This window comes from Heterodontus francisci, chromosome 14 (assembly GCF_036365525.1).
Source record: "Heterodontus francisci isolate sHetFra1 chromosome 14, sHetFra1.hap1, whole genome shotgun sequence".
Classification (NCBI taxonomy): Eukaryota; Metazoa; Chordata; class Chondrichthyes; order Heterodontiformes; family Heterodontidae; genus Heterodontus; species Heterodontus francisci.
Window position 1 is genome coordinate 85,438,338 of NC_090384.1, and position 12,687 is coordinate 85,451,024.

The 12,687-nt window shown below is 43.4% G+C and overlaps 1 protein-coding gene across 6 annotated transcripts in view; it reads right to left on the reverse strand.

Moving 5' to 3' along the window:
• Positions 1–12,687, reverse strand: part of ano3 (anoctamin 3) — a 628,446-nt gene that overhangs the window by 210,369 nt on the left and 405,390 nt on the right. For all 6 annotated transcript variants that reach the window (XM_068046492.1, XM_068046489.1, XM_068046490.1 and 3 more), the window contains one exon: positions 6,815–6,949. In XM_068046492.1, coding sequence (XP_067902593.1) covers positions 6,815–6,949 — 135 coding nt within the window. The remainder of the gene's footprint in view (positions 1–6,814; positions 6,950–12,687) is intronic.

The following is a 12,687-nucleotide window of genomic DNA, read 5'->3' on the forward strand; positions in this document are numbered from 1 at the left end:
TTATCCCTGCTGCCCTTCTTAAATAAAGGCACAACATTAGCTATCCTCCAGTCTTCCGGGACCTCACCCGTGGCTAACGATGATACAAAAATCTCTGCCAGGGCCCCAGAAATCTCCTCCCTTGCTTCCCATAGCATCCTAGGATACACCAGGTCAGGCCCTGGGGATTTATCCACCTTAATGCGCTTAAAAACCTCCAACACCTCCTCCTTTGTAATGTTGATATGCTTCAGGATATCGCTGTACCCTCCCTTGAACTCACTAGCTTCCATGACCTTCTCCATAGTAAATACAGACGTGAGGTATTCATTTAAGACCTTGCCCATTTCCCGTGGCTCCACACATAGATTGCCACACTGATCCTTAAGGGGACCTACTCTCTCCCTAGCTACCCTTTTACTTTTAATATACATATAGAATCTTTTAGGATTCTCCTTTATCTTATCTGCCCGGGAAATCTCATGACCCCTTTTTGCCCTCCTAATTTCTTTCTCAAGTGTAGTCCTACATCCCCTATACTCCTCGAGGGACTCGCTTGATCCCAGCTGCCTATACCTGACATATGCCTCCTTCTTTGGCCTGACCAGACCCTCAATATCCCTCGTCCAAGCTTCCCTAAACTTGCCAGCCTTGCCCTTCCATCTAACAGGAACATGCCGGCCCTGAACTCTTCCTATCTCACTTTTAAAAGCCTCCCACTTGCCAGACGTCCCTTTACCTGTAAATAGTCTCTCCCATTCAACTTTTGAGAGTTCCTGTCTGAAGCCATCAAAATTAGCCTTCCCCCAATTTAGGACTTCAACCTGAGGACCAGTGCTGTCCTTTTCCATAACTATCTTGAATCTAATAAGAGTTATGATCATTGGTCCCAAAGTGCTCCCCTCTGACACATCAACCACCTGCCCAGCCTCATTTCCTAAGAGGAGGTCGAGTGTAGCCCCTTCTCTAGTAGTGCCATCCACATACTGCTTCAGAAAACTATCCTGGACACACTTAACAACTTCTTCCCCATCTGATCCCTTAACACTCAGGCAGTCCCAGTCAATATTAGGGAAGTTAAAATCACCTATTGTTACAACCTTATAATTCCTACACCTATCTGTGATTTCCCTACATATATGCTCCTCCAATTCCCTCTGACTATTGGGGGGCCTATAGTATAATCCCATCAAAGTGATCACCCCTTTCTTATTTCTAAGTTCTACCCATATGGCCTCGCTGGACATTCCCCCTGGGATATCCTCTCTAAGTGCTGCTGTGATGTCCTCCCTAATCAATAGTGCAACTCCCCCTCCTCTCTTACCTCCACCTCTGTCATGCCAGAAGCATCGGTACACCGGAACATTGAGCTGCCAGTCCTGCCCATCCCTCAACCACGTTTCCGTAATAGCTATAATATCACAATCCCATGTACCGATCCATGCTCTGAGTTCATCTGCCTTACCTGTAAGACTTCTTGCATTAAAGTAAATGCAATTTAGCCTACCAGACCTCCCCGTCCCGCTCCTGCCCGACCTGCCTACTGGACTTGCTTTAACCTCTACATTTGCCTCAACTATCTCATCTGAGAGACTACTACTTTGGGTCCCACCTCCCTGCAAGACTAGTTTAAACCCTCCCGAGTAGTACTAGCAGATCTCCCCGTAAGGATATTGGTCCCCTTCCAGTTCAGATGCAGCCCATCCTTCTTGTACAGGTCACCTCTGCACCAGAAGAGATCCCAATGATCCAAGTAGCTGAAGCCCTCCTGCCTACACCAGCTCTTCAGCCATGCATTCATTTGCCTTATCCTCCTATTCCTACCCTCACTAGCACATGGCACAGGGAGTAATCCTGAGATTACAACCCTAGAGGTCTGCGGTAGGTGGTAATCAGCAGGAGGTTTCCTTGTCCGTGTCCTTTAGGATTCGGCCAGCTCGGTCAGGAGTGGTGCTACTGAGCCATTCTTGGTGATGGACATTGAAGTCCCCTGCCCAGTGTACATTCTGCACCCTTGCTACCCTCAGTGCTTCTTCCAAGTGCCGTTCAACATGGAGAAATACTGATTCATCAGCTGAGGGGAGGCGGTAGATGGTAATCAGCAGGAGGCTTCTTTGCCCATGTTTGACCTGATGTCATGAGACTTCATGGGGTCTGGAGTCGATGTTGAGGACTCCCAGGGAAACTCCCTCCCAACTGTATACCACTGTGCCACCACCTCTGCTGGGTCTGTCCAGTCTTTAGGACATTGTCTGTAAAGTATAATTCAGTGAGTATGACTATGTCAGGCTGTTGCTTAACTAGTCTGTGGGACAGCTTTCCCTTTTGGCACAAGCCCCCAGATGTTAGTCAGGAGGACTTTGCAGGGTCGACAGGGCTGGGTTTGCCATTGCCATTTCTGGTGCCTAGGTCAATGCCGGGTGGCCTGTCGGTTTCATTCCTTATTGACTTTTTAGAGGTTAGATACAACTGAGTGGCTTGCTAGGCCATTTCAGAGGGCATTTTAAGAGTTAACCACATTGCTGTGGGTTTGTAGTTACATGTCAGCCAGACCAGATAAGGGCAGCAGATTTCCTTCCCTAAAGGGCACTAGTGAACCAGATGGGCTTTTGCGACAATTGACAATGGCTTCATGGCCATCATTAGACTAGCTTTTTAATTCCAGATTTTTTATTAATTGAATTCAAATTCCACCTTCTGCCATGGTGGGATTTGAACCCATGTCCCCAGAGCAATACCCTGGGTCTCTGGGTTACTAGTCCAGTGACAGTACCACTACGCCATCACCTGCCAAGGGACAGCATGTCGATGAGAAATAGGAAGGGGCCAAAGATAGATCCTTGAGGCTTATCAGCAGTACTGATGTGGCAGCAGGAAGTGAAACCATTGCAGGTGATTCTCTGGCTACGACTGGATAGATAAGAATGGAACCAGGCGAGTGCAATCCCACCCAGCTGGATGACAGTGGAGATGCACTGGAGGAGAATGGTGTGGTCAACCAAGTCAAAGGCTGCAAACAGGTTGAGAAAAACGAGGAGGGATAGTTTACCATTGTCACAGTCATTTGTGATTGTGATGAGAGCTGTTTGGTACCGTGGCAGGGACGGAAAACCTGGTTGGAGGGTTTCTGGGAAAGATGGCCATGGATTTGGGAGATAGCAGCAGATTCAACGACTTAGGAGAGGAAAGGAAGGTTGAAAACAGGGTGATAGTTTGCAAACATCCAGCGATTAAGGGGTTTTTTTGAGGAGAGGGGCGATGACAGCAGCAGAAATGGAGACAGTACTTGAGGAGAGAGACAATTAACAATATCTGCTAACATGTGAGACAGGACAGTAAGTGGTTACTTACACCACCATGTGCAGTTGTCTCAATCATAGAGGAAATTGGACCTATTCAAGGAGCTGTGTTCATAGAATATTCCACCATTGCTTCAACTTATCTGAGAGCTGAGGGCTTTTCACCACTAATGTTGGACTAGAGAGGCTGTAACAGAAATTTGCCATATGCAGAACACCAAATTTCCCCTATGATTGGGATGACTGCATGTCATGGTGTGTCATCCCTTTCTTGAATGTTTAAGAAACTGTACCTTTAAGCTGTTGCCCTACAGTACTCTAGTCTGCATCTCCCAGCACATGGCCTAATCTACAATGGGAGCCCAGGGAGAGAGGCGGAGTTGGTGGTGAGGGAATGGAGTTCGCAGTGGGGCCGAAGATAATGGTATGTAGACAAGATGCCTTGGAAAGACCTACGAGATCCCCTTCCTGTGTCAATAATGTGAAATGGGCCTGTGAACTGATGGGTGTGCTCCCAACAGAAATTCAATCCTATTGTGCATAATGATGCACAAGAAAACATTACACTTTCATCACATTGGGAAAGCTGAGTTTGCATTTAGAGTTGGCTTCCATGAAACTTGAACAGCTGTCATCAATCGTCATTACACACGGAATGCAAGACTGGTGCAACTGCCATAGTAATTAACAATATGATAGCTGTGCAGCTCCTTACGAATTGCCTGTAAATTAACTTGTTGGCAGTGATGAAATAGAGAAAGAGCAAAGTGAGGTACAATGCACCTAAATATCAGAAGGACATGGATCTTAACACAACTGGACCAAAAGGTGGTAGAAGCAATTTAATAAGTATAACATAATGAGTATGGCAGTAATAAATCAAACACGTGTGTTATATGGCAAATGATTTGGAAAGAGATTTCAGACTGATATAGTCAATACCTCTATTAGTTTATCAGCACAGGACTTTTTAAGAACTTAAAAAACGACAATTCAGGTACAAGTTTATAATAACGGAAGGGTAAATCAAAAGTAGTTGTATTGTTGATGTATATGGCAGCGTTTGGATATCATCTGGAGTACTGTTTCATCTAATTGTGTTCAGTTTTTTGTTTAGTTTTGCTCATCGGGAGGATATTACTATCCTTGAGAAAGGGTATAGTGCTGAGTAGCATAGATGATTCTGAGTAAAAGGAATTTAAATTATTAAAGATTAAAGAAGCTCATTTGCTTTTGCGAAAAGTGGATACCTTAAGATAAGCTAATTTACGTTTCAAGAATCTGAAGGAAAGTGTTAACATTTATCCAAGTAAATTGCTCGTTGTAAAGAAAGAATCAAATACAGTCGCCATCACTTGCAGCAGCTGTGCCTGAGATGTCTGGTCTAACAGCCATTATAAAGTTAAATGTATTGTCATGATTCTCCCTAAAACACCTTGTTCTGAATCGGTGTAATTCCTGTACTATAAATTACATCAGTTGCACTCATCTAGAGATAGTTTCAGCTTTAATCTCTTTACCCAAAGAGTGGTTAGAATGTGTAACTCGCTACCACAAGGAGCAGTGAAGACAAATACCAGACATGCATTTAAGGGGAGGCTAAAGAAGCATATAAAAGAGAAAGGAATAGAAGGATATGTTGATAAGGTTAGATTAAATAGGTGGGAAGAGACTTGTTTGGCACATAAATGCTGGCATAGAACAGTTGGGATTAATAGTGTATTTCTGTGCTGTACATTCTATGTATTAATAGGTAATAAAATTTGTGAACTGGGTGACTCAATGTAGGCGCCCAGCTGACCGTGGACCACGTCCAAATCCCAGGATGGCTAGTAAAGAAAACAATTTGTCACAGGAGGTTTGGAGCATCCATAACCTGAAGTTTTGACATCAATCACTGGCTTACCTGTTAATAAGACACTGGCCACAAGTGGTTTCTGCCTGGAATGAATGCAGTGCTAAAGACGCTACAATTGGCAACTTTGAAAGTGATGTTAATGCAAATGGTTTTCAATTTTTGGCTAATGTGGACTTTTTAAATGATGGTGACTGTGCCAGAAAATGCAAGTTAAAATGTCAAGTAAGAGGAAAATGGGCAATTTTTCACAAAGTGTAGTAGATTTAGAGAATAATCCAACAGGGAAGGCTACTGAAGCAGATATTGCAAATCAAGGTTGTCCAACCTTTACGTGTGGGGGAGAGGGGGGGGGGGCACATTCCAATTTTTGTCTTACATGGGGTTCTGGTGAGAGAATTTTGGAAAGACAAAGGCATTAAGATTTATCTTACTATTAATCAAAACAGCAACAAATGTACATTTTTGTGAAGAAGATTTTAATGAGAAGACTAATTTATTGACTTACTTCCTTGGGCGGCACAGTGGCGCAGTGGATAGCACCGCAGCCTCACAGCTCCAGTGACCCGGGTTCAATTCTGGGTACTGCCTGTGTGGAGTTTACAAGTTCTCCCTGTCGCTGCGTGGGTTTTCGCCGGGTGCTCCGGTTTCCTCCCACAGCCAAAAGACTTGCAGGTTGTTAGGTAAATTGGCCATTATAAATTGCCCCTAGTATAGGTAGGTGGTCGGGAAATATAGGGACAGGTGGGGATGTGGTAGGCATATGGGATTAGTGTAGGATTAGTATAAATGGGTGGTTGATGGTCAGCACAGACTAGGTGGGCCGAAGGGCCTGTTTCAGTGCTGTATCTCTAAACTAAAAAACTAAACTATCACTCTCTCTGTATCCCCCCTTTCTCTCTCTGCCCCCTCCCTCTCCTCTCTGTCCCTCCCTCTCTATCTGTCTGTCACTCTTTATCTCTCTCTCTGTCCCCCTTCTCTCTCTCTGTCCTTCGTTCACTCTCTATCCCCCACTCCCCTCTCTCTCTCTCTCTTCCCCTTTTTCTCTCTGACAGTTGCAGAGAGTGGGAAAGTTCAGCAGATGGTTGATCAGGTTTTTTTAACAAAATGTCGCAAATCAGTTTCACAGCTGACAATTGCTGACAGTGGGAACAACCATTCCCCAACTTTGGACAGATTTAGGGTTTTTTAAAAGCCCACCAGAAACCCCCAAATCTGTTCGAAGTTGGGGAACAGCTGTTCCACTGTTAAACTGACTTGCAATGTTTTTAAAAAGGCTGGTGTGCAAGTAGAAGACAATGGGAAATTTCTAATTTCCAGTCACGGATGAGGAATGATGCCGAGTACAGTTTACATCTGCGGGCCGGAAAGAAACCTTTGGCGGACCGGATCCTGGCCTACAGGCTGTATGTTGGACAACTCTAGTGTAAATGGATTTAAAAGGTAAATGAAGGAGCTTCTGGAGTTAAAGCGGTCTGAGGTAAATGGTGAAATAAATGGTAATGAGGATTGACTTCTGATAAAGGAATGGATTTATGGAATACAATCCCATTTACCTACTCAAATGCTATGCTCAAAAACCAATCACTAATTGTTTACAGATTTCAGTTCTTAATAAAGCAATTACAAACCAGTCCTGAATTATTCCGTTATCTACTCAAGAATTGCAATGTTTTCCTACCTGACTTGACTGGATTCAGTTGTAAATAGTCCGTAAAGAAATACAAATAATCCGACCAGGGCAGCAGGAATAAGCATCCCGGTATACCAACCCAGCCATGCAAAATACAGCCCAATCTTTTCGCCAAAGTATCGCCTGCAGTGAATGACACAAAAGCATTAGCATTGTTTAACATTGTACTGAGCTCTGCGTTTCTGTGAAAGATTGGTGGAATGGAAATTATTGCAAAGTGTTGTAACTGAGCACACCTAAATATATAACAAGAATTACACACCTAAAGAAGTGTCAAAAAGATACAGAGGAAGTTTTATTTCATAGACTACAATGAACCTTTAGGAATATAAATATGTATAAATTTCACAAATCGTTCTTGTAGTCTGGGCTACTCCCACCTCCTACCCGCTCAATTTATGCTACCTGTTGCTTTTATCCTATTAATTCTGAGCACCTGATTTTAGAGATACAGCACTGAAACAGGCCCTTCGGCCCACCGAGTCTGTGCCGACCATCAACCACCCATTTATACTAATCCTACACTAATCCCATATTCCTACCACATCCCCACCTGTCCCTATATTTCCCTACCACCTACCTATACCAGGGGCAATTTATAATGGCCAATTTACCTATCAACCTGCAAGTCTTTGGCATGTGGGAGGAAACCAGAGCACCCGGAGGAAACCCACGCAGACACAGGGAGAACTTGCAAACTCCACACAGGCAGTACCCAGTATTGAACCCGGGTCGCTGGAGCTGTGAGGCTGCAGTGCTAACCACTGCGCCACTGTGCCGCCCCACAGTGCTGCAATAAACACTGGGCCAGATCTTGCTGGAAAATGCGGACAACGCACACCATTATTAACAAGCACATGGACCAGCACATTCAGGGGATTAAGAGATACGACATAAGTGGTGAATCTCCAGAACTTGCTGATCGAGTTACATCTCTCCATTATTTGCTTTGCACAAACGGCATCTCTGTGGGGGAATTACTGGGCTCAATTTTATTCTCCCGCCGCCGGGGATGGTAGCGGGAAAAAAATGGCGGCCCGCATCCGCCAAGCCACCACGATCTAGCACACAGTGGCTCATCTACTTAGGCAGGGCACTCTGCCACTCCCCCCAATCATGTGGTGGAGGTGGGCACTGCGACACCAGCAAAAGCATCGGCTCCCTCTGCGCAGGCGCTGGCGCCATTTTTAAAGGGCTGCTAGACCTGCACAGAGAGAAAAAAGTTCAGCTCCAGAATCCCTCCCCACCCTTGCTGCACTGTACGTAATTGTGTGACCCATTCCCCCCTTTCCCACCTCAAACACTTAAATTCAATAGTTGACCTCTTTTCCGCACTTCAACTGCACAAAGTGCAGAGGTCACCCATTCAGCACCCCACACTAGAAAGTCAGAGTTGACCCCATTCACTGCCCCCCAATATTTACTACACTAAAAATCCGAAGATTTCCTTTCCCCACTTCAGCGGCACCAGCTTTCCCTGGATGGCAAAGTGAAGGCACGCGAGTGCCGACCGTTGCACAGAAGATCGCGGACAGTGTTAAGATCGCGGGGAATAGTATGTTAATGTATATATGTCCTTTATTTCAATATTTAAAGTTGAGTCCCATCACCAAGCAGTGGGGGGACTGCCACGGAGCCTCAACACGGTGAGGAAGATCGCCCGGAAATCCCAACGTTGGGTTCCATGGCAGGCCGCTGCTGCTGCAATCTTCTAGCCCCTTCTGTCACGGAGCCCAATGTCTGGAGCTCAACAAAATTCAGCCCACTGTGTGCTCGGTGAGGGGAGTCACTGAGAGCTTGGTGCGAGGAAGCCACTGTGTGATGGCTGTGGGGCGAGGCCCTATTAGCCACCCCAATTCCTTTTTGGAAGCTTGCATGATTTACACATGAATTGTCTATTAAATTGGCCACAGAAAAATAGGGTTGGAACTTAACAGCATAATACCTTTTTAACAAGGTGATAAATGTTAATGCAAAGCCAATCAACCCCTTCAGCCCAGAAAGGGAACATTTTAAACTACTGAATCTCATTCTTACAGGTGCTAAGTAAATTATTGTTAAAGATCTTTAAAATTTGAGTTTTTAGATTCTACAATTTTTCTTGCCTTTCTTTTCTGCCTCTTTTTCTCTTAAACCAATCTTTCTTTCACTCTATTTTTCTTTCTGTACTGATTCTATTCTAATTTACCCTATTCTGTTGTTCCTCTATTTCTTTCTTGATTCTCAAATCTCATTGGTTAAGGAGACAGACTGTTGGTCCTGCCATTCACTAAGGTCCCAGATGCCCAATGGCCTTCAGCTCGCTGTTAACAGCTCGCAGTTCCAGCAAGTTGTGCTGCAAAAAATTTTGAGTTCAAGGTTGCAGGAAAAGGGTTCAACTAATGGCGCATTCCTGATAATGTCCCACTCCAGCAAGATTTGGCCCAATTCAGTTTTTAAATTTTCAAAATATTCAAAGCTTTCCTTTCTCCTTCCTGCATTCTGCAGTAATTTCAAAGTGTATATCATTATGCAATCTTGAGCAAACATATTAGTGTTTTTCAGGCTTTGCGTTGTTGATTGTCAACCTGTTGTTTAAATGTTAAAACAAGCTGAGGCAAGCCATCTCCTTCCATCACTCTGCGGTGGCGCTGCAGCTGCCGGCCTCTGATTGGTCAGCAGCTTTCCAAGTGCGGGACTTCCGGTGACAGGGTCCTTGAGCCTGTGGAAGGCCTGCTGCTATCCACTTAAGTGCCTGATTGGTACTAGATTCGGTGGGCCTTCCTAAGGAGAGGCAACATGGGGATCTCAGCATCGCCTTTTCTGGATGCCGTGACTCCCGTCGCCAGAATAAAATCCTAACCAGAGAGTTGTCGAGATTTGGAAAACTCCACCGGAAAAAGTGGTGGAAGCTGATTCATAAATAATTTTAAAAGAGAGTTGGATGGTACTCAAGGACAAATAACGTACAGGCTTACAGACAAAAAGTGGTGACATGGGATGAAGCACAACCACTCTTTCAAAGAGCCAGCACAAGCATGACAGGCAGAATGGACTCCTTCCATGCTTAAGTTGCTACAATTCTGTGATTCTAAATGGTGTAGAGAAGCAAAGGAACCGAGTGGTAGAAATTCACAAATCATTAATAGTAGGAACACAAATTAAAAAAGCCATAAAAAAACAAATGAAGTTCTATGGCTCATTTTTATGAAATTCAAAAGCAGAGAAGCTATGTTAAACTGATATAGAACATTGGTTAGAACATTAGATTGCTGTGCACAGTTCTGGTCTCCATATTACAAAAAAGATATAAAGGAACATGAGAAAGTGCAAAAAATGTTTACAAGGGTGATATCAGAGTTGAAAGATTATAACTTATTTTTTGGCCTCCTTGTCTCGAGAGACAATGGGTAAGTGCCTGGAGGTGGTCAGTGGTTTGTGAAGCAAACTAACTATGAGGAAAGATTAAACAGGCTGTGTACTTTGCTCTAGAAAAGAGAAGGCTGAGGGGGCAATCTAATAGTTTGATGAGGGGTCATCTGGTTCGGACCTGAAACGTTAACTCTGTGTTTCTTTCTCCAAAGACCTGCTGAATATTTCCAGCATTTTCTATTTTTATTTCAGATTTCCAGCATCCGCAGTATTTTGCTTTCGGTTCGCATGTGGAACATGCTTGCACTCTGTTTAGTGTTTTGTAGCCAGCTTGCTATCCAATCTGCTACATGACCATGTTTGGAATATGTTGAGGCAAATAGCACAGATGCGTTTAAAGGGAAGCTAGATAACAATGCGAGGGAGAAAGGAATAGAAAGATATTCTGATAGGTTTTAGATGAAGTAGAGTGCAAGGAGGCTCGTGTGGAGCAGAACCACTGGCATGAGCCACTTGTGCCGAATTGCCTGTTTCTGTGCTCTAAATTCTATGTAATGCATGTCTATGTAAGGGAACAATTTCCATTTCAGTGCAATACCAATATATCAAAATACTAATCTAACTCCTGGATTATACTGCCACTTTACCTCTAAACCACTTTACATCAATGTCAAAGAGACAGTATGACTGCAGCCTAAATATATAGGTATTAGTAAGAGTATATTCACCATCAATTCAAGTAATTGGGGCTAGTATTTCCACAAGGTGAAACCATAACACTTCTCTTCAGTGTCAGGGTCTTTTACCAGAACCTACTTATCTAGCTTTAACTGAGTCTTGATCTGGCAGAAATATGCCAGGGCTGTAATTTTGATGATCTATGCTTTGTTAAGGGAGATTCATGAAGGGCTGGGAGGAGTAGGAGGAATGAACAATCTCAATCATTTAGCTGTGAGTTTTCATTAAGGAAGGATGCTAAATTAGAACAAAGATCATTCAACAACTGCCATCTCAATCACTGCCCAATCACCAATCATTGAATGCACACATATAAAATGCTAAAGAAATGGAGTTCTGCAAATTTAAAGTGATATTGCTGATAAGAAAATTAGATTCTGCTGTCATTTTGATGGACAGTTCTTAAATTGTCCAACAGAAAGCATTTAATCCTTTCACACTCAGTAAAAAAAAATACAGTCCATATCCATTTTATTATAATAAAAACAAGAAATGCTGGAAATACTCAGCAGGTCTGGCAGCATCTGTGGAGACAGATGCAGAGGTAACATTTCAGGTCAGTGACCCTTCTTCAGAACTGGCAAATATTAGAAACGTGAAAGGTTATAAGCAAGTAAAGCAGGGGTGGGGCAAGAGATAACAAAGAAGGTGTAGATCGGATAAGGTCACAGAATAGCTGACCAGAAGGTCATGGAACAAAGGCAAACAATATGTTAATATTGTTAATATTTCAGGTGAAGCAGCGATTTACTTGTACTTCTTTCAATGTAGTATACTGTATTGGCTGCTCACAGTGTGGTCTCCTCTACATTGGGGAGACCAAGCGCAGACTGGGTGACCGCTTTGCGGAACATATCCGCTCAGTCCGCAAGCAGGACCCTGAGCTTCCGGTTGCTTGCCATTTCAACACTCCCCCCTGCTCGCATGCTCACATCTCTGTCCTGGGATTGCTGCAGTGTTCCATTGAACATCAACGCAAGCTCGAGGATCAGCATCTCATCTACCGATTAGGCACACTACAGCCTGCCGGACTGAACATTGAGTTCAATAATTTCAGAGCATGACAGCCCCCCATTTTACTTTCATTTTCAGTTATTTTTTTCTTCCTTTTTTTTTACATTCTTTTTTACATTTTTTACAATCCTTTTTTTTTGCATTTAGTTCATTTCATCTTAGTTTGTTCAGTTTGCTTACCCACTGTTTTTTTTCAGGTTTGCACTTGCTGCTGTTCAATATTCAGTCCATTAACACCTTTTCTGTACTAATGCTTTGTCTTTCAACACACCATTAACATATTGTTTGCCTTTGCTCCGTGACCTTTTGGTCAGCTATGTGGCCTGGTCCAATCTAGTCCTCCTTTGTTATCTCTTGCCCCACCCCCACCTCACTTGCTTATAACCTGTGACTTTTCTAATATTTGTCAGTTCCGATGAAGGTTCACTGACCTGAAACGTTAACTCTGCTTCTCTTTCCACAGATGCTGCCAGACCTGCTGAGTGGTTCCAGCATTTCTTGTTTTTATTTCAGATTTCCAGCATCCGCAGTATTTTGCTTTTATAATATGTAAATGGTGTGTTGAAAGGCAAAGTATTAGTACAGGTAGGGTGCAAACGGACTGAAAATTGAACAGCCGCAAGTACAAACATGAAAAAAAAGTGGGTAAGCAAACTGAACAAACTAAGGTGAAATAAAATAAAATAAACACAAAAAAAATATTAAAAAAGAAAAAGAAAAAATAACTAAAAATAAAAGTAAAATGGACGGGCCTGTCA